General features: G+C 37.2%; 1 protein-coding gene across 1 annotated transcript in view; it reads left to right on the plus strand.

Moving 5' to 3' along the window:
• Adam9 (ADAM metallopeptidase domain 9) overlaps window positions 1-27225 on the plus strand; it is a 101074-nt gene that overhangs the window by 50495 nt on the left and 23354 nt on the right. The window contains exons 13-16 of the mRNA XM_005398463.2: window positions 3544-3636; window positions 4517-4712; window positions 18791-18896; window positions 23305-23488. Of these exons, the coding sequence (XP_005398520.1) occupies window positions 3544-3636; window positions 4517-4712; window positions 18791-18896; window positions 23305-23488 (579 nt within the window). The remainder of the gene's footprint in view (window positions 1-3543; window positions 3637-4516; window positions 4713-18790; window positions 18897-23304; window positions 23489-27225) is intronic.

The raw sequence follows: 27225 nt of genomic DNA on the forward strand, positions 1-27225 counted from the left end.
CTCCTCAGAATATAGCTAATGGTGCCATCTATTTTAAAGTCAAGGAAAGCACCATGGATACACTTTTGATTTTACCCCTATCTTATACCACTTCTGTTACAGTTATTTGCGTATTTATTTTAAAAAAGGAATCAGTTTTTCACTTGGTTCTTTATGTGTAAACATTAAACATTCTGGCAAATGCCAGTGCAGAAGTATTTATTCAGTTGGACTCATCTGAAAAATAAGTCAAAGCTGGCCTATCCTGTGGGTTTCTTCAGTATAAAAATTCTTACTGCTCAAAGTGCTATTCTCCCTTTATTAATCCTTAGTTTACCTGCTCACCACTGACTTTATCAGACTGTTACTGACTGTCCCAAATGTGTGCACATCTTTCCTGTCTTCCCACAATGGCCTGCTGAAGTCCTCTTCTTGTAGGCCTGGCATTAGGTTTGGAAAATATTTACCTGCATGTGAATCTTGCTGTACTCCATCTTTTCCAGAAGGGCATCTCCTTCCTTACCTGACTACACCTGGCCTTTACCAGATCCTTTGCTTTCCAGAAGGGCAGTATGTATGTGTCTTCTGCTGAAGTGGTGTAGGCCCATTATTATACAACTGATGCATGTCATGGAATTCTGCTAAATATCTTAGAAATTAATTCCCTTGATAGCCTTAAGAAATTGGTATTTTTAATATTTTCATTTTCAAGTGAAAATACCCCTTACCAGTATATTACCCACCTGTTCTTTTTCCCTCATTTTCTTTAGGCAAGTGTTGATTGTCCTTTATTAATGTGCGTTTCCTAGAATTTTATATGAAAAAGAAACCAACCCTGTTTTGGGGTCTTGGTTCTTTTGTTGCATTTTGTTTTTCAGATTCATCCATGCAGTTGCAGTTATGCCAGCAATTCTTTTTCTTATGGTTTATTGTTAAGAACTAAGGATATTCTGCAGTTTATGTATTTGTCTCTTGATGGCTATTTGAGCTGTCTTCAGTTTTGAGCTATTACAAATAAACCTCTGTTTACAGTCCTTACGTGGATTAGGTTTTGGGTAAATAACTAGGTGTGGAATGACTTGGTCATATGGTAGTTGTAGAAGAAACCTTCAAATTACAACGATACCTCCGTTGTCAAACTCAATTCATTCCAAATTTGTGCTCAAACATTGAAAAGTTTGAGAAATAAACACTTTTTTCCCATAAGAAATAATGGAAAATCGAGTAAGTGGTTCTGAGGCCCAGAAATTACTTATAAATTCCTTTTTCCAAGACTTTAACAAATTTTGCAATGATTTCTTTAACTCTATTGTGGTTCTCAGAGTTTTCCTGTTAACTTTACTGCTGGTATCACTAACTTCCGTTGGAGCCATGGTTACGGTATTTTACACAAATAAAGTACAAAATAAAAGGACAATGATGAATGTTTTAAGTTACTAACATAAGCACTGTATGTTGTCTGGGCAAGAGCTGCATTTAAACTGAAGCATCACCCCTTTGTGTCAGCAGCTAGATACACCACAGGACTCACTGCCCATACAGGGTTTTTCAAGTGGGATATTCAGTTCAGCTACTGAGCAAAGTTACCAACACCCAGCAGATTTTCTCAAACTTTGCTGTTTGAATAGTGGAAAGTTTGAGTTTGGAGCAGTTCAACAACCTAGGTATCACTGTCCTTTCTAAAGTGGTTGTGCTATTTTCATTCCCACCATCCATGTGTGATAGGTCCAGTTCTATCATATTCTCAATGGTATTTCACATAGGCAGTCTTTTTCATTTTAACCATTCTGCTAGATGCCTCACTAAGGTATTAATTTGGATTTCTGAAGGCCTGAGTATGCTGAGCATGTTTTCATGTGTTTATTTGCCATCAGTGTATATTGTGATGTGTCTGTTTAACTCTTTTCTCTGTTCTTCAAATTGGGTTATAATTGACTTTCGAGATTACTTTATATATTCCAGGAGTAAGTACTTTGTCAGATATTTTATTTGTAAATATTTTCTCGAAGTGGTAGCATACCTTATCTTAAGAATATCTTCTAAAGGGTTAGAGCTTTTATAAAGTGCTTGTTATCATTTTGTGCTTTTATGGATTGTGCTTTTGGTGTTATAGCTAAAAACACTTTGCCTACTCTAAATTTACAAAGTTTTCTTCTAGCAGTTTTATAGTTTTAGCTTTTGCACTTAGGTCTATGATCCATTTTTGACTTCCTGTTTTTGGTATGTTGCAAGGTAATACAGATTATAAGTCATTTATTTTAAAATTTTTATTGTGAGATGGATATGTTAATCACCCTTATTTGATCAGTATACATTGAATGGATGTTGAAATACCACACAGTAGCCCATAGATATGTGCAATTATTGTGTTAGTTAAGAAAACATAAAATTAAAAGCACTTTAAAAATGAAATAATTATAAGCTGACAAATATTTATACAGTATAGAGCTGGGCATGGTGGCACATGCCTGTAACCTGAGCACTGGGAAGGCTGAGGCAGGAGGATCATTCTGAGACCAGCCTGGGCTACAAAGTGAGCCAGCCTGAACTGCATAGTGAGACCCTGTCTCAAAAAGACAAAAAATAAAAAAGTCAGACAGTATAGTCCTGTGTACTCTTCCAGTTTCTCTCAGTTGTGTCGCCTTATAAACTGTAGCACAGTATAAAAACCAGAATACTAATATTGCAGTATTAAGCCAAGAGATATGGTATCTCTGCAGGTGGCAGGTTGGGGACAAGGCAATTATAATGGGTTGAAGTGTGATGAGAGAAGCACATGTAACTCAGTGATAGTTATGTGCTTTAGTGTGTGTAAGGTTGGGTTGGAGCCCCAGGACCCCCTTCCCCAAAATATTAGTGTCTACCTAGGGTTAAACCCAATGAAAAACCAGATCCTGAACATGAAGAGAAATGCATTCATGAATGCTTAATTTTCTGTGATCATTAAATGTACTGCTGTGGACTGAATATTTGTCTATCTGCAAAATTCATGTATTGAAGCTCTTACCATCAGAATGGCTGAGGACAAAACTAAGATTAAATAAGAACAGAAGGCAGGACTGTGAGCCAACAGAATTAGTGTCTTTAGTAGGAGATATATTGGGTACCTTACACAGTGAGAAGATAGCCAAGAAGAAAAGTCTTACCAGAACCCAAATTTGGGAAAACCTTGATCTTGGACTTTAGCCTCCACAACTGTGAGAAGATAAATTTTTGTGCTGTAGGCCACCCAGTCTGTTATGGTAGGCTGAGGCATGTACTCTGATTTCAGTCTCTTGAAATATATTGAGACCTAAATACTTGTAGCTAAGAGACACTGATAAATCTGTAAGTACAGTTAGTGATTGTGGAGAGTAACCGTGACAGCCGAGTTAGAATGAAGTAGATTTTTGGTATAAGAAAAGAATGTGGGGGCTGGGGGTATAGCTCAGTGGCGTAAGCACCCACCTGGCAAGTGCAAGGCCGAGTTTGATTCCTGGTACCGAAAAAAAAAAAAAAAAAAAAAAGAAAAGAATGTGATTAATGAATATTAATGTCAAATTTACTATCATTTTCTATTTGCAGGAATGTGAATCAGACCCTTGTTGTGAAGGAAGTACTTGCAAGCTTAAATCTTTTGCTGAATGTGCATATGGCGACTGTTGTAAAGACTGTCGGGTAAGAATTCCTCCTTATTTAGGAATAAAAAGTAGAAAAAGAAAAACCTGTGTGTCAAAATTTGTTTTCTGAGAGCTATTTTCATTATATGATTATAGGAACAACTTTTATGCCACTTGTTTGCAATTTTAAAACATATTCTTTTATGATAAATGTTCTGTTTATTTTTTTCCAAGTTGAAACTAGTTTTTAAAAAACTTAAAGTAATGTAGGGTTGTTGAAAATAACTCAGCAATGCCAAAGTGTAGAAAACGAAAGACTGTCATTTTATACTCATCGGGTAACTATTGTTGATAATTTCTTAGTCACTTTCTGTACAAATGTAAGGGTATGAGTGTGTGTGTTTCTATGTAAACACAGATACAGTACAAATATTTTCATTGGCAGACTTTTCCGTAGTCATGTAGTACTACATGGTTATATAGTTACTGTTCCTTTGAGTGGACTGCACCATAATATACCTAGCCAACTACTAGTGGACATTTAGTTTGCTTCCAGTTATTGCTTATAAGAGAAATCATTGAGTAAGAACTTGCATATTCAAATTTTGACACACATGTTATAAATCTTCCACAAATGTACCAGTCTATACTTCTGTCAAATATTTTTCTTTATTTAATTTTGGTTAGTAGCAAGCACTGTAATTCTAGTCAGTGCAATAGTGTAAAATGTTCTTGCATTTTTATTCAATTTGCGTTTCTTTTGGTTATAGTTTTTCATTTTCGATGCTTATGAATTGCCTATTGTTGGCCTTTGTTCATTTTTATGAGTTATTTAATCTTTTGTTGTTAAAATCCTTTATTGTTATAAAAGTACTATGGTCTTGAATTTATAGAAATTGTCCTGATATTCCTATTTAATTTGAATTTTATTGCCTTAGTTCCTTCCAGGAGGTTCTTTATGCCGAGGAAAAACTAATGAATGTGATGTTCCAGAGTACTGCAATGGCTCTTCTCAGTTCTGCCAGCCAGATGTTTTTATTCAGAATGGATATCCTTGCCAGAATAACAAAGCGTATTGTTACAATGGCATGTGTCAGTATTATGATGCTCAGTGTCAAGTCATCTTTGGCTCAAGTAAGATATTTATAACTGATTGGTTTGATTTTATTTTCCTTAGACTTTTAAAGAAGGAAAATAAAATATTACTGATAATAGGTTCTTATTTCCATTCCCCCTTCTTTCTCTAGTGGGAAAGAATAAATTTTAGTAAAACCCAAATTTAATTGATTGTTTTTGCTTTTGCTCTCTGTATCTATCTGTCCTTATACTTTGCATATAAAATACATACACATCATTTTCTAGGTTTTTTTTTTCCTGTGTTGCTGGGGATCAAATCTAGGGTCACATGCATGCTAAGCCAATGTTGTGCCACTGAGCCACACGCCAGCCCTCGTTTTCTAATTGTAATAATAGCAGGTTGTATACTTGGGCTTGTTATTTGCATCATTCCTTCATAATGTTCTTGAGGTTCATGTATCTTGATCATTTATATCATAGTACATTAGAATATTCTGTTAGCTAAATGAATCATGGCATAGTTATCTCTTTTTAAAGATATTTCTAAATATTGATGGATATTTAAAATCTGTTTTTATTTTTTCGTGTTCTTTTCTTTAAAATTTTTGTCTTTATCAGAGGCACACTAGAGATTAAAGAACTAAATTATTTTATAAGGTTTATTATGAAAATTAAAGCCTATTTCTCTCCAGCATCTCCATCCTTTGAAGTAACAATGTTTATTACCTTCGGTAGCTGAGTTTTTGTGACTTTTTCCAGGTCCTTAGATAATCTCTTGGTAATTCTGCTTTTTTATTTTTATGAAAGATGACATTTAGTTTTCTTGTCTCCCTTCATCCCTTAGCAACTCCCATCATACCCATGTTCATTTTCTGTTCTCCATCTTTCTAATATGGATTAATTTTAGTTTTAGGTAGGCAGTATTGACTGTTCATTGTCTAGTGGCCATGTTAACACTGTTCACAATGGAGCTATGTACTGTTACAATTGCTTTTCTGCCCTTTGTTTTTTCTAGAATTAGTAATCCCCCACCATGTAGTTACTTTTCCATGTACTTAGCACTAATTATTGCAAATGGTTTTGCAATGGGGTAGTTAGAGGTATTCTACTAATTTCATTTCTTTTTGAAGCAGTCTAAGTAGGAGGCTTCTGTTTCTCTTCAATTTTAGCTAGCTGTACTCTACTCTTCTCTTCTCCAGAGAAGCAGAATCAGTATTTATGTGTACGCACACGCACACACACAATATGACTGGTTCATGCAGTTGTGAAGAATGCTAAGTACTAGTTCTCCTGGTGAGTTGGCAAGCCAGGGGCCAAAGAGAAGTGATGGTTTAGTTTGAATCTGAATCTGAATCTGAATCTCAGTCTGAATCTGAATCTCAATCTGAATGCCTTAGAATCACTAAGGTTAATAGCGTAGTTCCATTTGCAAGGCTGGCAGGCTCATGTCCCAGGAAGAGCTGATGTTTCAGTTTAATTTCAATGGCAGGAAGAATGCAGATGTCTGAGTGTATGGAAGAATTTCCTTGTACTGGAAGGAGGGGCAGTTTTTTTTTTTTCTTCTTTCAGGCTTAAAGCTGAATGAGGCTTGCCTGTTAGGCCAGTCTGCTTTACTTATTCTGCTGAATTAAATCCAGAATTGCCCTGACAGAAATGAAATCAGTAGTCTTATATTATGTGAAAAAGGGATAAGAGAAAGGGGAAAATATCCATTTTATCATGATTATATTCCTAACAAAATAAAGAAGAAATGTAATGTCATCAGTCTTCATTTTGGTAATGGCTTGTGTGGTCATACCTGGTATTTACTTCGGCCCATTCTCTATTCCTGTGCCTTCACTAAGTACCTCAGCTGGTCATGATTCTTGACCTAGTATGGTGACCAAACCTTTTTTTCTAAAGGATGTAGGCCATTAGTAGCTTATATTTGGTTTTTCAAGTTTTCACTGAGATTAATGGCAGGAAGTGGTAATTCTAAGAGATGCCACAAGGGATTTCTTAGTTGCTTTCTCATACCTGATACAACAAATTAAAGAAAGAGAGGTTTATTTGGGCTCATGTTTCAGTCCAGGGTCAGGGGGCTCCAAAGAAGAAATACTATGGCAGAGGGGCCATGGCAGATGAAAAGCTGATCACCTCCTGGTACCCAGGAAGCTGAGATGAAGAAGGGAGGAGCAGGGGAGGAAAATGTGCCCTTCCAGGTCACACCCCCAGTGACCTGCCTCTTTCAACCAGGCTCCAGCTTCTAACAGCACATTTAGCTTATTAACTCGTTAGTAGACTAACCCAATGAGTACAGTGCCCACGAGATCTAATCACTTCTAAAATGCCCTAGTTGTGATTGGATGGGGCTTCAAGGGGACATCTAGATGTAAACTATAACAAGGTGTCTCCTGCGCTCCCAGTGTGCTCTTCTTTACCTCCATTGTGGAACAGCAGTCCAGTTTCGTTTTGGTAGTCAGATTAGGCATTCTGGCCAGCACAGTAATTGCCTTCTTTGCCTATTGATTCAGAAGCATGAGCCCAGTGTGGCTGTGTGACTGTCTTAACTTCAGTTCAATGCAGTCATTGTTGTGGCTTCTGGTAGTGAATTCCTCTCTTTCAAGCTAAAACCTCTAAGCTAGCAGAGTATAGAATCGTGGGAACAGGAAGCACAGTTTTGCTCATGGGTCACTAGGATTAATGATGGGAGGTGCCACTCTCATTTCCACCCCTTGCTAACTTTACCCTGAATCCTCATGTGAAAATCAGCATCATTTGTTGGACATTGATTCAGAGAGTATGTAGCCTTTCAGGGAACCTTGTCCCAACGCTTCAAAGTCTGGCCATCTAGCTGGTTCTGGAACTGGGTCTATCAAAGGTGTTTCCAGCATTCTAACAAGGCAGCTGCTTCAATACAATGAGGAGCATGGTGAGACCAGTGATTTATGTGCATGGGCCCAATTGCCACTCTTCATTTGCTGTGGAGCGAGTTCCTTGATCAGCAGCAAGGATGTATGGAAAAACTTGATGGGTAAGGAATTCTGTAGGACCATAGATGGTTTTGGCAGAAGCATTGCATGTAGGGGCAGCAAATCTGTATGCAGAGTAAATATCAACAAAATATTGCCTCTTCCATGGGGCTATCTCAGGGAATCAATGAAGGGCTCTGCTACCGGCAGATTGGGCACTCAGCAGTAGCCCATGTTTCTGAGCCCATGAGTAACCTCCAACTCTGCCGCCACGGGCACTTGGTTCATGAGCCCTTTGGGTGATGACAGCGTTGGCTGGAATAAAAGGCTGCCTGCAGTCCGAAGAATGGGTCATCTGTTCTATCTGATTATTAACAGCATTAGCTAGAGCCTATGATTTGGTATACCAAGGGTGACCAAAATATATGGTGAATATTTAAATTTTAATTTATTACAATGAAAGACACATAGCCATCAGTCCCCTTCAAAATGCTCCCTTTCAGTTTAAACATATGTAGACCATCATTTTTGCCACTTTCTTTTTTTTCCAGTTTTAAAAATACTTATTAGTACATGTTTGCAGTATATAATGATTATATTCCACACTGGGAGTAGGTATGTGTACATAACACATGTAATTCTTTTTACTTCCCCATCCTCTGCCCTCTTCCTTTTCTTCATCTCTTGGTCCCTTTCTGAAGCAGTTCTGGAAGTCCTCTTTCAGGAGGGTCTTTATGAGGTATGATCAAATATACACTGAATGTTGCTGCTAATGCCATCCAACAGAAATTCACGCTCATAAGAGCATTAGGATATGGCCTCACAACAAATTAAAGAATCTGGAATCATGCATCTTCTGGCTCTTCTTCAAATTAAAATGATCATGAAATGTAAATGTTTTGAATGGATTCAGAACATTGAGGCAGCCATGACAGTACAACTAAAGTCACAAAAGACTTCTAGAACTGCTCAGAAAGTGGCAAGGACCATGGGAGCACTGTGTTAACAGTGAGAAGGAGTCTTCTGAGGGGGATTAATGGCAATATATCTTTTACTATAATAAATTAAAATTAAATATTCATTGTATTTTTCAGTAACATGTCATATAATCATGTCTGGCCATTTCTTCTACCAAGCAGAGTGTTTTAGTTACTTGTTGCTAAGACAAAACACCCAACACCCAAAGTTAGAGGAGGAAAGGTTTATTTAGCTCAAGTTTGTGGAAGTTTCAGTCCATATTTGGTTGGCATCAAGGTAGGGTGGCGTAGCAGAGGAGAAACAATTCCAGGTGGGCAGAAGATAGCAAAGCAGAAGCAAGCAGTGAAGCAGAAGCCCCCTGGGGCTCTTTTATCCTTTCCAGGCTATCTGCTTTTTGCATGGTGCCACCCACACCCAGGTTGGGCTTTCCTTTCATCTATACCTAGAACTATGCTTATCCAATCAGTGGATTAATTTAGTAATCACACATTCTTTTTTTTTTTTGTTTTTTGAGACAGGGTCTTGCTGTATAGTTCAGGCTGTCCTCAAACTTACTGTGATCCTCCTCCCTCAGCCTCCTGAGTGCTGGGATTATAGGCATGCACCACCACACCCAACCATGCACTTGTAGTCCTAGCATTGCAAAATTTAAACCTTGCATCACACAATTTAATCCTAGCATCAGCCACCTCTGAAAGCTCCACCTGTGACCACATGAGGTTTTGGGGGGACATCTTGATACAAGCCGTAACACAAAGTGAACGACAGGTACACAGAAAAGGACTGTAGTGCTACAACCCTTCGCTTGTGGGTGATGTGTGCATATTGTGCTGAACCTCTACAAACAGGCCTCATTGTTCTCTTCCTCTGTCGACTCATGGTAGAGTATTCCCCATGAAGTGGGTGCTGGCCAGGAGAAAGAATGTTGGATTGCAGGAGTGGGGACTGGGCATTTGGGCAACTTCTCCATGTATGTATGTGTGCCTTTGGGGCTTGCTTGAGTCTAATCATGTGTATACCACTTCATTTCATGATGGAGTTCTGTTATTCATGCTGATTTGATGGTTTGGAGGGTCAGACAGTGCCCAGTTTGTGATGGGCAGCTCGGGTTGAAAAGTAACTTGGTAGCCTATGGTTATGTGTTCAGTCTCTATTTTAGGATCCAGAGCCACTTATTAAAAGGAGAGTAGTTATTTGCAGAGAATTTCAGATTTTTGCTCCAAAATACTGAAGTTCTATGCTGCAGTTTATCTGTAGGGAACTGCCAAAGGCTCAGAAGCATTTTGTCTGCTGCTGAAACTTTAAGCACTATTTTGTCTGCCAATTCAAGTGATCTCAGTGGCAGAGTATCTTGTATGGCAGCCTAGACCTATTGCACAGGCCTCTCCTGCTGTGGTCCCAGTTAAAACTGGCAGCTTTTTAGGTCACCAGGTGAATGGTCTAGAGTAACCCAGCTAAATAAACAGTACAGTCATGTTTCACTTAATGATGGGGATACATCTGAGAAATACGTTGTTAGGTGATTTTATCGTTGTGTTAATATCATAGAATGTACTTATATACACTAAGATGATTAAGAATCATTAGCAGAACAAACTTATGACATCACTACATATGCAGTCTCTTGTTGACTTAGTGCTTTGTGATACAGGTCTGTATTGCCTTCAAAATCTAATTGAAGACCAACAGGCATTGTACCATTCCTTTGGCTGTGGGAATGGCCAAACACAATACCATATCTTTCACCTTAGAAGGCTGTCTTTTATGTGTTTCATGCTAGAAATGTCACAGAGGTAAAAGATCTCTGAGTTCTTGTTGGATTTGTTTCCTACCTTCTGATGTACGAATGTTCTCTTACAATGTTTGTAGTGATTGCTTTGTTCTTACTAGGTCCAAGGAGCTTAATCTTTTCAATGTAATGCATTCATGTGATATTTTGTGGCATGGAAAGGCAATCAAGAACCCTCACATCAAATTAAGATAGGGAACTGAAGAGTTGATATGCTCCGAAAGTAAGGCAGTGAGGTGTATTGCAGGCCTTGACAGCTAAAAGTTGGGAGGTCATGGAGACAAGTATGAGGAAGAAGGCATTTGCATATGATCATAGCAGTGTGCCAGGCATCAAGGAGTGTATTAAAGTGCTCGAGCAATTATCTGTGTGGGGTACAGCAGTTGCAGTTGGAGTGATCATTTGGTTAAGATTATGATAATCCATTGTCATTCTCTAAAAACAATCTGCTTTCTACACAGGCCAGGTAGGTGAGTTGAATGAAAATGTGATGAGATTCACTGCTCCTGTATCTTTAAAGTCCTTGATGGTGACATTAATCTTTAAAATCCCTTCAGGAGTATGGTTTACTTTTGTTTTGCTGTTTTCCAAAGAAGAAGCATTGTAGCAGCCCCTGCCTGGCGTTTTCTGCCATAATACTCTTTATAGGTGAGAGATCCAAGGGAGAGGGATTCTGCTAGCTACTGAGTTTGTATATTCCAATTATGCTTTCTGCAGTTATGCACATGCCTGCGCATACACCCCCATGGTTTTGGGGTCCCTCTGGTGGACTGTGATGATGTTGTGGGTCTGCTGCTCTCAGTTTAAATACAGGTTCCTGTGTTGCCAAAGGCCTGGCTCTTTTTTTCCCCAGTGCACATTGTCTTAGTCTGATTTTCCTTTTCAGAGGTTTACAAGTTCATTTATTACTCTGAAAGATGACTTGCCCTTCCGCAGATTTTTATTAAACTTGGTAATTAAATGTAACTCTTTATTTTGCTTCATTATTTAGAGGTATTGATAATTTTAACAGTGGAGAGTTATCTTGGCAGAATTATAAATGTTATAACTGAAGACAAATGTGTCCTTTGATTTTACCATTGCTCAGTTTTAAACCTGTTTATTTCATTGTTTAGTACTGTCTTTGTTCTTTTTGGGCATGGTGCTAGGGAAGGGTGAGTGGTTCTCATTCAGCGGAAATATTTAGGTAACAATTAGGTGGCAAATCAAGTGGCAGTACAAAATACAAAATCTTAAATCACTTCATAAAATGTTATATTATGTTGTGAAGTCTATCCACATTATGTTGTAACTGAAATATTATTATTTTAGATGATCTTTTTTTATTAGCACATGTTTGCAGTACATAATGATTACACCCTCATGGGAAGTTGGTACATGTACATAATACACCTTAATTATTTTTTATCCCGTCCTCCTCCCTTCCCTGTCTTCATGTCTTAGTCCTCTTCCCATTTGCAAAAGATCTGTCCCCCTGTTTCCTGTTAGCTCTCTTTTATTTTGCTCTCTAATTCATTTATACTTTGGGTTTTACTTTATGAGAAATCCTGTGATATTTAAACCTGTGTGTCTGATTTATTTCACTTAATGTTATGATCTCAAGGTGCATCCATTTTTCCACAGATGACTCAAGTTTATCCTTTATGGCAGAGTAGTAGTTTATTCTGTGTAAATAAATGATAGACATCTAGGCTGTTTCCAAGGTTTAGCTATTATGAGTTGTGCTGCTTTTAAATGTAGGAATGCATGAATCACTTTGGTATAATATCTTTAATTCTTGCAGGAAGATACTTACAAGGGCCAAATACTTAACTGGGCCAAATGAAATTTCTAGTTTTAGATTTTAGAACAGTCTCCATACTGATTTCCATAGTACTGTACTAGTTTACATTGCCACCAACAAGGTAGAAGGGTTCCTTTTCCCCTACTTCCTTGCCTGTATTTGTTATTTGATTGCTTGATGATAGCCACTCTTTCTAAAGTAAAATGAAATTTTGGTATTGTTTTAATTTGCATTTTTCTAATGGCCAAAAAGGCTGAGCTTTTTTTCCTATCCTTATTGGCCCTTATGTACAGTAGTGTTTGTTTTGTGAAGTTGGGTAGGCCATTGTTTGGTGCATGTATTTTTTTGGTGCATGTATGTTTATAATTGTTGAATTATTCCTTTAACCAGCGTGTAGTATTTTCTTTGCCTTTTCTGATCAGTTTTAGCTTGAAATCCATCTTGTCTGAAAACAGGATAGGTACTCCTGTTGCATGGAATATTGTTTTCTAATGTTTGATTTTTGTCTATGAATTTCTTTTCATATTAAATTTATGTCTTGTATATAGCATATTGTTAGGTTGTGTTTCTTGATCCATTATGCCAATCTGTGTCTTTTGGGGGAACTGAGACCATGCACATTGACAGTTTGTAATGGTTGATACATTGTGTCTAGAAGCTTAACTAAAAAACTGTAGTTCTACATCCTGAGGTATAGAGGACATGCCTTTACAGCTCTAGGATGTTGTTCCTTGTGTCAACTTGAGAAGTTTAAAAGTTTAGCTAAGTGACTCGTAGGGCACCAGGGTCCTCATTTTGTAAACATTATCAGCCTTGGGCTGGGGATTTAGCTCAGCGGCAAAGCACCTGCCTGGCAAGTGCAAGGTCGTGAGTTCGGTTCCCGGTACCGGAGAAAAACCACAAAAAAACAAAAACAAAAAACAAACAAAAAAAAACATTATCAGCCTGTGCAAGAGCAAGGCACAGAGATGGTGTGAGTGCCACCTCCACCCCAGGGAGGGTAACCTGCGTATAGTATAAGGGAGGAAAAGAGACTTGCTCTCCCTGTTTTGCTCTTGTTGCTTTTGGTGTCTTCTTCTGCCTTGAGCTGTTGCTCCTCTGCCATACCACCTTGCCTGGAACCCAGCTGATTACGAACTGAGACCTCCACAAACTGTGAGCTAAATAAATCTTTCCTTCCTTAATTGTGGGTGTTGGGTATTTTGTCTCAGCAACGAGAGAAAAATAACCAACACATGGTTATTACTGAAAGGTGTTGACTTATTCCTGTCATTGCATTATTTTCCTGTTGCTGATTCCTTTTTTCCCCTTCTGCTTAATTTCTCACCCTATATGTTTACTCATTATACATTTTAGCATTGTTAGCCTCAGTGTCTCTTTCTAAATAGCCATGAGTTTTTGGAGCTTTTAGTTTGGTGGTCCTAAATTTATCTTATTTCTCTACCAGTGTTGAATGATATTTAGGCAGTATATATCAGTCTGCGTTAGAAGGTGTTTCGTTTCAGGGTTTAAAACACTTTACTCCAAGCGTTCCTGGACTTTATGGTTTGTGTTGAGAAATTTGCTGTAGTTACCTTTATATGTAGTTTGTTCCTTTTCTTTAACAGTTTTTAACTCATTTATGCCAAAATGGAAATTTTTTCATAAAATTCAAATGTGTTACTGAGAAAAAGTTCAAAGAACAAGAATTTGAGGTGAACACATTTCATTATGTTTCATTAGCATGGGTATTCCAAAAATGGATTGGTAGGCTCTGAAGGGTTAAGGTTTTGTTCTTGTTTTGGATTTGTGGGATTTTTGACCACCATATTTGCCAGAGTTCTTTTCTGATCATGGATATTTTGGGTTCTGTATATCTCACTTATTCTGTATGTTAAATTCTTTCCCTATATTTGGAAAGTTGCAGTTATTTCTGTAAACAGATTTATTTATTCCTTCTGTGATGTCTTCTGATTTTTCACTGACTCTTAGTTTTAAATTAGTCATCTTTGCATCATCTAGTAGCTGTTGGATCCATTTTTCATGTTCTCTTGTTTTTAAGGTTTCTCTGAGTTTATGGTCACTGGTATCAGCCCTATCTTCTAAATCTGACACTTTCTATACGTTGGTCACTTCTGCTGCCTATACGTCAGTAGAATTTTTAATAATTTTGACTTTCTTCATAGACTATAATTCTTTGCCAAACTTGTCATTCATGTTTTGTATTGCTTTGTTAAGTTCAGCTAGCTTTTTATTAATGTTTTTTATGAACTCATTTGTTGTTTTGTTTATTAAATTCATTATCTGTTTAGTTATATCTTCTTTGAACTTCCTGGACACCTTATTGATCTTTTCAAATCTCCTCTCATTATTTTGGATAATTCATCTTTGTGGCTTTTATTTCTTCCTGCCATTGCCCCAAAGATCAGCTTTGGAGGGTTTGGGAGTTTTTGTAGGCATTTTGTTGCCTTGTTTTCTCATGTTTCTACTGTTGGTTTGTTGTGTGTGTGTGCATGCACATGTGCTGAGGTTTGAAGATTGATTACAGTGGAAAGAGTTCATTGCTAGTGTGGAGATCTCTTTAGCTACTATCTGCTTCTCAGTGATGCAGTCAGGGCTTGGCTAACAACAGGCTTTTGCCTGTGTCTCAGGATCCACCCATATCTGTTAATTTGGAAGGGGAAGATGCACTATAAATGGCACAACACCCAGTGCTATGGGATGGCCAGCAGTATTGTTAGTGATACAAAGGCAATTCAGATGTTGGCATGCACAGAAAAGCAGTTAACAACAACAACTATGCTACCTTGGCAGTAGCAACAAAATCAGTAACATTAACAGTGCCAAAGACAAACTGGATTATTGACAGACATTAAGGACCAGAAATGTACCCCTCTTCACTATAGAAAAAAGATCTGCAATTATAGTGTAGACACCAGAACAAACCAAGTAATGACATACAGTATCTACTAAATAGAGCAACTATACCTCTACTAACAATAGAAAAGTATTCAGTAGTAATACCATAGAGTTAACTATCTAAAGATAAAGCTTAATGGTTATAATAGTAAAAATGGGGGGGGGTGAACAGGAGAATGAAAGAAATAAAATTTGAAGAATTAAACAATAGAAGATGAGCAGGAGAGAAAAGTGAGATAGAGCATCCTGTTAAGGAATAAAAGGAAATTTGGTAGAATAGTGACAGAAAACAACAAATGAGAAAAAAGAAGGAAAACCCCAGCAAAATAAAGGAAAAAAAAGTTAAAGAAAAAATTTAAAGGAAAAAAGAGAAAAATATGAAATAAAGGGGGGAAAAAACCCCAAGCCCTCAAAAGCCAGTGAATGGGGGAAAAATATAGCTGAGTCCAAAAACAGTTCCTCTGTGTTTTCGAATTAGTATTTTTCTTCCAGGGTCTATAGTCTTGGAACTCAGCAAATATGGGGGAGGGTTAGTGAGTCTCTGAGAAGACCTGTTTTGTTTCCACATGTATGTTTTTTGTGTGTGAATGCTAAATCCTGTCCTGCTGAGAAATGATGTTGTTTCATTACTTTTCTGTGGCCTGGTCTTAAGTAATTAACCCTGCCTCAAAACACCTTCTGATTAAACTCTCAAATATGGCAGGCACTGCACTGGATTTCTTCTCCAGCTCTAGCCTGTTGTGCAGAAGGAGCAACTGTCAGAGTAAAACCCCACACTGCTTTTACAGTATGCAGTAACCATCAGCTTTTCTTGGTGCTAGTGCTGCTGGTCCAGTTTGTTTCTCCTTAGAGGGGCTGAAGTCTCCTGTTTACCTGGTGTGTGCGGAAACCGGTCCCCTCCCCAGGAGCCAGGGAGCACTTTTCAGATTGCTTTGGTCTTTTTCTGTATTGTTCTCTGTTCTCTAAGTTTCTAGTTTTCCTGTCAGCTGCTCCTCAATTCCTGGAGATCTTTTTTTTCTATTCACCAAATTGTTTTCTAGGTACAGAATCTCAATTTGAAATCTTGGAGAGGCTGTATTTTGCTGTTGATGCTGTCCTGCCATTCTGTCTCAGTCTGATTGAGTCTAAGTCTTAGTCAGTTTTGCGTTGCTATCAGAATATACCATGATCTGGGTTAATTATAATGAACAGAACTTACTGGCTTACAGTTCCAGAGGCTGGCAAGTCCTAGATCAAGGTGCCAGTGTTTGGTGAGGGCCTTTATTCTGTGTCATCATGTGGTAAGAGGAGAAAGGACAAAAGACTGGCAGGGACCACACTCACCCTTTTACAGTGGCATTAACCCCATCAGGAGGGCTGTATCAGTCAGTGTTCACTAGAGAAACAGATTTAATATGCTATATAACATTTAATATAAAATATATGGATTTACAAGGTAGGCTTACCATGGCCATCTACCGAGTCAGGTGTGGAAGATTGCCAAAGTGCTATTTGCATGTGGGAGATCTGAAGGATCCAGTCAGAGTGGAAGGCCTGGAGCTCACTATGGAGTCCTGTGCAGGTCCATTTCAGGAAGCTGAAGGGTCTGTGATAGAAGGCTGAAAGGTCTGTGCTGAAAGCCAGGAGACGTACTCTAAGGCAAAGGTGAAGACTTGAGCTTCTCCGAAGAAACAGAAGCAAGCCTTCTTTCTTTTTTTTCTTTTTATTCACTCAGACTACAAGCCTATTGGTTGGTGTCACTCATACCCAGGATAGGTCTTCTGACACAGAATTCAGAAAAATCCACACCTAGAACTATTCTCAGCCAGTTGTGCATTTCTTACTCAAGTTGACCTAGCAGTTAACTATCACTAGGGCAGAGCCTTAATAGCTTGGTCCCTTCTTAAAGGTCTTACCTCTTAATGCTGTTTCCATGACAATTAAATTTTTTTTTTTTTTGGTTTTTCTCCGGTACCGGGAACCGAACTCACGACCTTGCGCTTGCCAGGCAGGCGCTTTTTGCCGCTGAGCTAAATCCCCAGCCCCATGACAATTAAATTTCAGCATGAGTTTTAGAGGGGACAAACATTCAGATCATAGCAGGTTGCTATAAGAAGATGCCAGAGACAGTGTGGCTTAAACAACACATCTCTCACAGTTCTGGCAGCTGAAGAGCCATGGTCAAGGCGCCAGCTTATCTGGTTCCTGGGGAAGGCTCTCTTCCTTTCTTTAAGAAGAGTATTTCTTACCTATGTCCTCACGTGGTGGGAAAGAGATCTCTCTTCCTTTCTTGTTTATGTAAGGGCACTAATCTATAATGAAGACCCTACCCCTATGATCTCATCTAACTTTCTCCTAAAAGGCTCATCTACAAATTCCATTGCAGTGGAGCTTAGAACTTCACCCTAAGTATTTTCAACTATACACACTTTTGACACATAGTAAAGTTACCTGGCCAACATTAGATACCTTGGGAAAGGCTGAGATGATGAGTAGCACAAAATTTGGTAGTGTTCTGGAGCTTTTCCTAAAAGGCCTGGCTTTCCCTTCACTCAAGCATTTTTTTCTGTAAGCTGACTCAAGTCAGGACAAGATCCTCTGCCTCTTTTTCCTTTTTGTTCCATGTTTCAGCCAACCAACCAGATAAACTGTTAGAGGCCTTTCTAATTCTGAGTGGCAATTTTAAAATGTAGAATTTCTGCTTCATTACCCCTTGTCGATAAATTCAGCCTAATTCCAGTTCCCTTTATCCTATACCCTTAATATCCATTCCTGTCCACATTCTTTGAATTTCTGTCTATATAAATGAGGAAGTGCATGAGGTCCTTTTGGAGTGTAGTGAGTCTCCTCATGTGTCACACTCTGTACCTCACATTTAGGAGCAGCTTGGACTTTAGTCCCCTTATAGGTCTAGAAGCCTGGAGGGATGTGGGGCCTAAGGGAAATGGGGATTATCTTACTTGGCACCTACGTCAGGGTGCCCATTACTGTTTCTTCAGGTCGGGAAGACTTCATCCCCTTGGACAGCAGAGAGGCTATGTCCACTGTGGGTGAATATGTTGCTCCCACTGGTGGAGTCATGGATTTCAGATTAAAATTTTTTTGCCCTAGATAATGGACAAACATGGGTTTTAAGTGTGGAAATGCCATGATTTGCTTTGAGATTTCTCTAGCTACATCATAGAGAATAGTTTCAAGGCACAGAGAAAGGGTTTCAGGGAGCTGCTTGTTATCCCTCTGATGAGAACCTGTGTACTTAATATTGAGGCACAGCAGCACCTTTCATGAGCTGTGTTGAGCACACACACCGAGTTGGCCGTGGTGCTAACAGGGTTGCCCCTTATGGTGCAGCTGCTGTTCAGATTAAGGCAAATGCTGTGGCTCAGCCATGTGGTTTATGCCAGAACCACTCTACAGTTCTGTCTTCCCATTTGCAAGACCTTTTTTTTTTTAAATTTCGAGTCATTAGGAACAGCAGCAACAACATGTTCCACTTAATGAAATACGTGAGTGCTGCATGTTTGTCCATACTTATCTTTAATTAAGAAAAAAATGCATACTATTAGTAATGAGAGGGAGGTGTGTTACATATTTTGTTTCATATGAAATGAACCAAAATGTTTAATATTTAAGATCTGAAACCTTTTCAGAGTTGTGGAGGCACTTCATCTAGGTGTAGGGACTATGGTAGAGTATACTTTTGTTTCTCAGTTAAATTGCCATAACTTTTTTCTCTTTTGAATGTTTAATGTTACAGAAGCCAAGGCTGCCCCAAGAGATTGTTTCATTGAAGTGAATTCTAAAGGTGACAGATTTGGCAATTGTGGTTTCTCTGGCAATGAATACAAGAAGTGTGCCACTGGGTAAGTGGAGATGAGGTCAGGGGATTGTGAACAGTTATAACACCAGTCATCTGAAAGGCCTTTTGTGATGCTCTTTGTGACTGCTGGCTTTTTATTCCTTTAATTACCTATCTTTTCAAATTTAGATTTTATAACAAGTTCAAGAACAAAACCAGCAAAATATTTCATTACTGTAGTCATCAACTTTCTCTAATTTAGGGAGTTTTAGAATCTTACTTTTTTTCTCCTTGATCTGTAATAAGAACCCCCGCTAAACATCATTTTCCTTTTCCTTTCAATAAAATATGTTACTAAGTCCCAAGGTAAAGGTACTTGCAGAATTAACTCTGGACTTTGTTGTTTGTCAGATTCTATGTAACTCAGAAATGATGAATTAAAACATTTTTTATTTCTATAACATTTCCTTATTGTTAAGCCTATAATAATACTAAAAATTATAAATGAGGAAGAAGTTATACATTATCTCAGTCCCTATGTAGTGGGTAATTTCAGTGTATTTGTTCCTTTTTGTTTCTGTGCACTCGATGTGCTTGTGCTGACATGTTACATAATTGGAATTATTCTGTAAGATTGTGTGTTGTTTCTCCTTTCTTTACCTCATAAGCTATCAGTTAGGCTAAGCAACTCATTGTGAGACAGTGTTTGCTAAGAAATCGCAACAGTGACTTCCAGGGCACAAATCCAACAGGCATTTTAAAATCTGTGCTGCTTGGCCTTTTCAGTGTCATTCATAAATGTTTACTGTTCTCTCTTTGAAGAAGCTACTTTCCTTGGCTTTGTGTGGAATGCCCTTTACCATCTTTTCTTTACCCCACACATGATTGTCCTTACTTACTGCATCTCTGTGCAGTACATCAGCCATTCCAGCCTAGACGGGTCCTTCAGCCACAGCCTCTGAAGTGTTACTGCTTCTCAGCATGGTTAATTCTGTTCATCTTCCAGATCTCGGCTCATGTGTGGCTTCTTTAAGAATTAGAGATCTCTCTTGCAGGTGTTTTTAATGCTGTGTGCCTCTTTTTCATAGAATTTTATGTATTGTATTTTCATTATTGTTCATTTTTTAATTTATATTAGGAAATACAATATTCTATTTTGTGATTACTCCTTTGACTCATGAATTATTAAAAATGTATTGCTTATTTTCCAAATAGTTGAGAATATTCTGATTATATATTTGATTTTGTTTTCTAGTTTAACACCATTGAGAACATACTGTGTGTGATTTCAGCTCTTTGGGATTTATTGAGATACACACTATTGCTCTGTGTATGATTTATCTGTGTGAAATCTACATGCATGTGAAAACAAAGTACATCCTGCAGTAGTTGGATGTGGTGTTCTATGTGTCAAATGAGTTGTCACTTTTTTATCTTTGGTAGGAGTCTGTTTTATGGCTTTCCATTTATGATTGTGACTTTGATGTTTTCTTTTTAGTTCTGTCCCTCTTTGTCCAGCACATTTCAAATTTATTATTAGGTACATATACATTTAGAATTATGTATTCTTGATGAATTGACCCTTTTACTATTACCAAATTTTCCTCATTACCTCTGGAGAAGTATTCTGTAGGCTTTGTCAGTTTTATTTCTTTATGTTAGTACCACCTTTCCTAACCGAACTGTAAAGTCCAATGACACATTTAATCTTTTACATTTAGCATAATTTCTGGAACATAGTGTTTATTAAGTGTTTGTTGGGTGAGTAAATGAAGGTACAGATGTTGAATGACGAAAGAATGGGTGGAAAATTTGTATGATTGTTGGAGTAAATAGAGCTAAAGTTAGAGGATAAGTGGGTTAACTCAGACTTGAAGGGCACTTTGGTAGACAGAACATATCTTTGTTTATAGCATTGTTTTACTTCTTAGTTTTATGACTATGTTGTTAAAAATGCTGAAATTATATAACTTATAAATCATCAGGTACCTCATTTGAGAAATGTTTTATAATAGTAAAATGCAGATAATATTTTGTAACAGTAATATGTGGATTATAAGGGTAATAGTAAAGGATAATAATGTAAAGATAATGAAAGAAAATATTTTGTAATAGTATAAGGATAATAAATAAAAAGAATGATAAAAGTAATACAGTGATAACATAATATAGTAATATTAAAGTAATATAAAGATAAGAATAATAGTTGAACACCTTGGGTTAGAATTTTAGTTCATCCACTTAACATAATGGTCAAATTACTTCACTTTCCCATCTCTTATGTAAAATGGGGATAATAGGGCTGGGGAGATAGCTCAGTGGTGCAAGCGCCTGCCTTGCAAGCACAAGGTCCTGAGTTCGATTCCCCAAAACCAAAAAAAAAAAAAGAAAATGGGGATAATAATGGCACCAATTTCCAAGTGTTGTTTTGAAGGTTAAAGAAGTTGATGAATGTTAGTATTAAGCACAGTACCTGTGCCACGTCTGGTGGTGCACATCTGTAATCCCAGCATTTGGGAAGCTGAGGCAGGAGGATTGCTGTGATTTCAAGGCCAACCTAGGCTACATAGTGAGTTCAAGGCCAGCTTGGACTGCATAGTGAGACCTTGTCTCAAAAAAAAAAAGAACAGTACCTGATTAAGTGTAATCTTATCATCATCATTATCTCCACTGTCTTTATCATCCTCATCATAGAAAGTATGTAAAGGGAAGTCTAAAGAAATCATATATGGTCCTACCTTCCAGAGATGTTTCCTTAAATTTTTGTTCTATTTCCTTCTTGCTGATTTATCAGCTGCTTTCAAGGAATTGTTCTTATCCCTGTATGAAATACCTGGGTCCTTTTGAATGGTATTGATTTTCTTCAGCAACCACACTTCTTTTGGCCCCAACTTTACACATGGTTTCTTTTTGGTCAAAATTTAAATTTTCAAATTTTTTTGTTCTGTCTTTTGACCACAATTCTCATGATAAATCTGGCAAAAAGCATCCAGCAATACCCATGCCACAGCCTAAATATTGGGGCATCTTGAAATTTCCCTGGCTAGATAAAGTAGTCCACTGCCCTTAATCTCAGTCTCTTCAAAGACTCAGAACATGGGTAAAATATGCACAAATTTTCTGCCAGAGTGTAACATACATGGCTCCTAGTCCAACTATAAGTGTAGCCTTTGTTTCCAGTGGAAACTTTCTGAGCCTGACCTTTATTGTCCATACTCTGATCAGCATTCTGGCCTTCTGAGCTTCAGTCAGAGTCTTCTTTCAAACTCTGTTTACAACTTTGTAGGACTTATCTAACCTACTTCTCCAAACTTTCTGAACTCGTTTCCACAAACCAGTTCCAAAGGCTTCCAAACCATATGGTCAAGAATGCTCATAGCAGTGACCCCATTTCTCTGGTACCAGTTTTCTGTAATAGTCAGCTCTAGTTACTGAGACGTAATACTTGATACCACACACGTTAGAAGAGGAGAGGTTTAATTCGACGCAAAAGCATGATGGAAGGGCATGGTAAAGGAAAGCTGTGCACTTCATGGCAGCTAGGAAGCAGAAAGAGGTGACTGTAGTGACACACCTCTTCCAACCAGGCCCTTTCTCTTAACAGTACTTTTAGCTGTAAATTCAGCAGTAGGTCAATCTGCGGATGAGTAGATCCATGATCCAGTCACCTTCCAAAAGCCCCACCTCTAAACACATGAGGTTTCAGGGAAACATTGTAGATCTAAACTATAATACAAATAGTATAAAAAAGGCATTTCTCTCATGTGACTTTAGTCTTAGTCATTGTGGTCAGGGAAACCTTCACAGAGTTCTAATATTGAGTTAGTGAATTAATGAGTTAGTGCATTAAATCTGTAAGTAACGAAGAGCTAGCCAGGCAAGAGAGGATAGAGTCCTTTTTTATTTATACTACAAAATATAATATAATCTTTACTGTAACTCTTTAAGAAGCCATAATCGAATTTTGCTGCTGCTTCAAACGGCAGTGAGACAAACTGGAATGTGTGTATGTGTGTTCTAATGCTGCGGACTGAACCCAGGGCTTTGAGCATGCTAGGCACGTGCCTTACCCCTAAGATATATCCCTACCCCTTAGAACATGTTTAGAAGGGAGCTTCCTGTTTCATGAAAAATGATTGTGTTTGATATTGCTGTATTTCCTATGTAGTAGCATTTGTAAGATCATATTTATAAACAACTTTAGTAGACAATTTTGAGCTCTAGGTAGATAGTGAAAAGGGCTTAGGAATGGGAAAAGAAGAAACATCAGCACTAGCTGGTACCCTAATAATTTACATCCACTTTTTTTCTTCACTATAAGGAGACTGTATTGACCTTTGTTACTCTTACACACTTCGTTGAGATTCCCTTCAGCCAAATAGCAAACTTTTTGCACATACAATGTAATATGTAATTTTTTTATATATACCCTGGATTTTCTTTATGTTTGCATTATTTATTTCATTTTACAGGAATGCTTTGTGCGGAAAGCTTCAGTGTGAGAATGTGCAAGAAATGCCTGTATTTGGAATTGTACCTGCTATTATTCAGACACCTAGTCGAGGCACCAAATGTTGGGGTGTGGATTTCCAGCTAGGATCAGATGTTCCAGATCCAGGAATGGTAAATGAAGGCACAAAATGTGATGTTGGAAAGGTAATCAAAATGTTTCTACTTAGAAAGTAAAATGAAAAAAATTTTAAAATCATTATATGAAGTGGCCACTCTCTTCTAGTTATAAAAGAAATCTATATTTATCGTAGACATTTTAGAAAATACAAAGCCACCAAGAAGACAGTTGAGAAAGATTATAATTTTACTGTTGGTATTTTTTCCACTGGAGTTGTAACTGTTTTCCATTTTGCAAAATACTGGCCATATTTCTTTCCCTTACCTAAATTTATTAGCCAGTTTGCTATTATTGGGACACTTATGTGATTTCCAGGATTTTGAGTGTGTATGTTGTGTCTGTATGTGGCTCTGTACCAGAAATGTCACCCTTTCGGCCCTGTCCCTACTCCTTGCCATGCTGACCAAAACCATTTGGTGTGGCTCGGATGTGAACCTAGAGTTAGCCAGCTGTGATTTACTACCACTGATTCCATATGAGAAAAGAACCTTGGCCAAACTCCTTTTGGGGGAAATATAGTTAATACAATTAAGAAAGTTAATTAATGAATTAGATGCATTGAAAGGCTATGGCAGGTTTAAGCCATATGTAAGAGATAGGAGGCAGCAGAATGATAAAGCTGAAGACAGCAATTTGCATAGAAGATTATAGAGGGAGGGAGGGAGGGAAAGAGACTGAGAGAACATAACTGTGTAGCCTGTAACATACAGATGAGTGGACCCTCAAAGTTATCTCAATATCTATCTACTGAGTTTCTGTTTCTACTTCTGTTCTTTACTTTCTACCCAAAAGACCATTATTTTTGTGTCTATCTTTGCAAATAAACTTGGCTATTGCAGCTATTATAAACAGTAATGAGATAAATGCTTTAGAAATAAAAAAATTGCAAACATTTCTGATTGTTTTCTCAGGTTAAACTACTATAATTGTGTATATACTTTTAAGGTTTTAGGGACAGTTTTGCCAGATGTCTCTTTGGAAAGGTTTTGTTTCCCTTCCAACAGTTATATATAAAATGTTTTAAATTTTCCACACCATAGTTAAAATTTGCAGTCATTTTAAAGCTTTCAATAGTGATTTAAAAAATTTTACTTTCTTAATTATTAGTGATATTGAACTTTTTTGTCTATATAAATTCATTTCTTTTTTGTGATTTGCTTTGTGATTTTTTGAAAAAATTGGCTCTTATTAAAGAATTTTATGCCATATATAATGTTCACACATACACGCATACACATACATGCACACACATACACACACTCGCACACATGTATTTGTCCAGTTTATTGCTTGCTTCTCTTTTTTGTTTTAGTACTTTTTACCGAGTTTGCGTTTTTATGCACTCAGATCTGTTATTACTTTCTTTTATGGTTTTCACCTTTATTTATGTATTTTGCAAGACTTCCCTCAGAATAGTATAAGATCGTTTTTCTTAACATCTATTGATCGGTCTGACTGCTCATGTGTCAGTTTTGCCTTGGTTTTAGTTTGGATAGTTTTATAATATATTTTTAATATCCAGTGATACAAATGCCCCATATTCTTTTTTTCATAGCTTTCTTGGCTATTTTCATTTATTTATCATTTCAGATGAACTTGAGATCATTTTGTCAAGGTGCAAAAAAATTTTAAAAGGCGCTTTGGAATTTTGGTTGGGATGACATTAAATTTATACATTTATTATGGGGAAAAGTGACATCTTTACATTATTGAGTCTCCCATAGAAGAACATGGTATGTCTCTCCATTTTTTGGGGTCTTCTTTTAAAAGTGCAGTTATAAAGGTCCATTTTAATTTCTGATTAGTTTTATTCCTATTTTATATTTTTACTTCTGTTATGAATAGGCACCCTTATTATTTTTCTGATTTGTTAGTGTTTTCTATTTTTTTTGTTTGTAAGAAAAGCTATTTTGTTTATATTTCTGACTGGTTATTGTTGGTATTTTTAAAAAGTTATTTGTGTGTATAGACTTTGTTACCAGTAATGTATTTAGTTAGATATTTTTGTGTTGATTATACTAGAATTTTCTGGGAAACAGTCACCCTCTGTAAGTGAAAAGAGTTAATTTCCTTTCTGATATTTACTATTTGGGCTTAATTTTCTTGTTTAATTGCAATGATAGAATTTTCACAAGTGTTAAATACTGATGATAGTGTACGTATTTGTCATGCCTTTAACGTGACTAGACTGTACATAGCCTTCCAAGATTATATATGATTTTGGCTATTGCCATGAGATATATAATATTTATTATTTAAATGGAGTATCTTTTAAATTGTGATTAATAAGAATGAAAGAAACAAGAATGGATTTGAAACTTTGTCAGTGGTTTTTTGATAACTATTGAGACAATTACTATTTTCTTATATCAGTAAGTTCTCTAACATTACATTTATATTTTTAAACATGTTTTACTTAATTTATGTATACGTAACAGTATTTTCCTTTTTATAGTTTATATTATAATCTTACATTCTTGGCTTGAGCATTGTTTGGTAATGCTGTATTTTTCTTTAGGTGTAGTCCTTAAGTCTATTTGCTTGATGAATATACTTTTGTATTTCTGAAGCTATAATATGTGATTATAAATATGTAAAATTTTACTCTGTTGTTAGAGTTAGTACTTTTAGATCTCTCAAAAAGTCAACTAAGGTTAGATTAAAGAATAAAGAGAAATTTATTGGTTCCAATCCCAGGAGATCAGATAAAAAGCTTTGGAATCTGGAATCTGAGATAATGATCCTCTGAGTCTTCTCCCTTCCCTTCCCTCAATGCTTCTTTCTGGGCTTCATTTCCTTCTGTACACAGACCTTTATGCTTATAGCATAGAAGGACAAACTTCCCATTTTCTCAGTGCCCCTAAGGTAGGTAGGATTGTTGTTCTTCTAGTGAGAAATCTAGACATCTTGGAAAAGGATGGTAAGGCAGAACTTGAAGGGCCAGTTGTGAAATGCAGAGGAATGATGCAGGACAAGTGATAGGACCCAAGCTGTGTGCTCTGCCTACCCACTCTGCTTAGCCATGACTGTGAGGGAAGCAGATGACTCAGGTGAATTTACTAGAAAAGAAGGAGACTGGAAAGTCTACTTGGTTGATGGAAAAAAGGTCAACAAAACAACAAAAAAATAATAAAACTGACATTATTGCAGTCAAGTCTTGGTATAATCTATGTTTGTTTTCTGCAGCTTCACAAACCAAAAGTTAGGTATGAAAGTGTCTTATTTGGCTTGGCTGCTATAACAAAATACTACAAACTGTGTGACTTAAATAGGAATTTATTTCTTGTGGTTCTAGAGACTGAGAAGTTCAAGATCAAGGCACTGGCTATGTAGGTTTCCTTCTGGACTTCATCTCCTGGCCTGTGGCAGATGCTCTTTGAGTGCTCAAATGGTTCATTCTGTGTTTGGAGGGGCGGTGCATGCAAGAATATAAGCAAGCAAACTTTCTAGCATCTCCTTGTGTAAGGAGAAATTCCATTAGACTGGGGCTCCACCTTCATGATCTCATCTCTGCATACCTCTCAAGGCCCACATCTCCAAATATCATCACACTGGGCATTAAGGTTTCAACATCTGAATTTTGGAGAAACAAATATTGAGTCCATAATAGGAAGCCTATAGAACAGACTTCATTTAGTAGAAAAAGCATAGTGTTTAGTTCTTCCTCACACCACTGTAGCTCTTATCCTTGAGTTATGCATCCTGGTAAGTGTGCTGTAGTCTTTTCCTCAACATTTATATATTTCAGTTTTTTGGGGGGTAT

The sequence above is a fragment of the Chinchilla lanigera genome, unplaced genomic scaffold (assembly GCF_000276665.1).
Source record: "Chinchilla lanigera isolate Chin_1 unplaced genomic scaffold, ChiLan1.0 scaffold00062, whole genome shotgun sequence".
NCBI classification, from domain to species: Eukaryota; Metazoa; Chordata; class Mammalia; order Rodentia; family Chinchillidae; genus Chinchilla; species Chinchilla lanigera.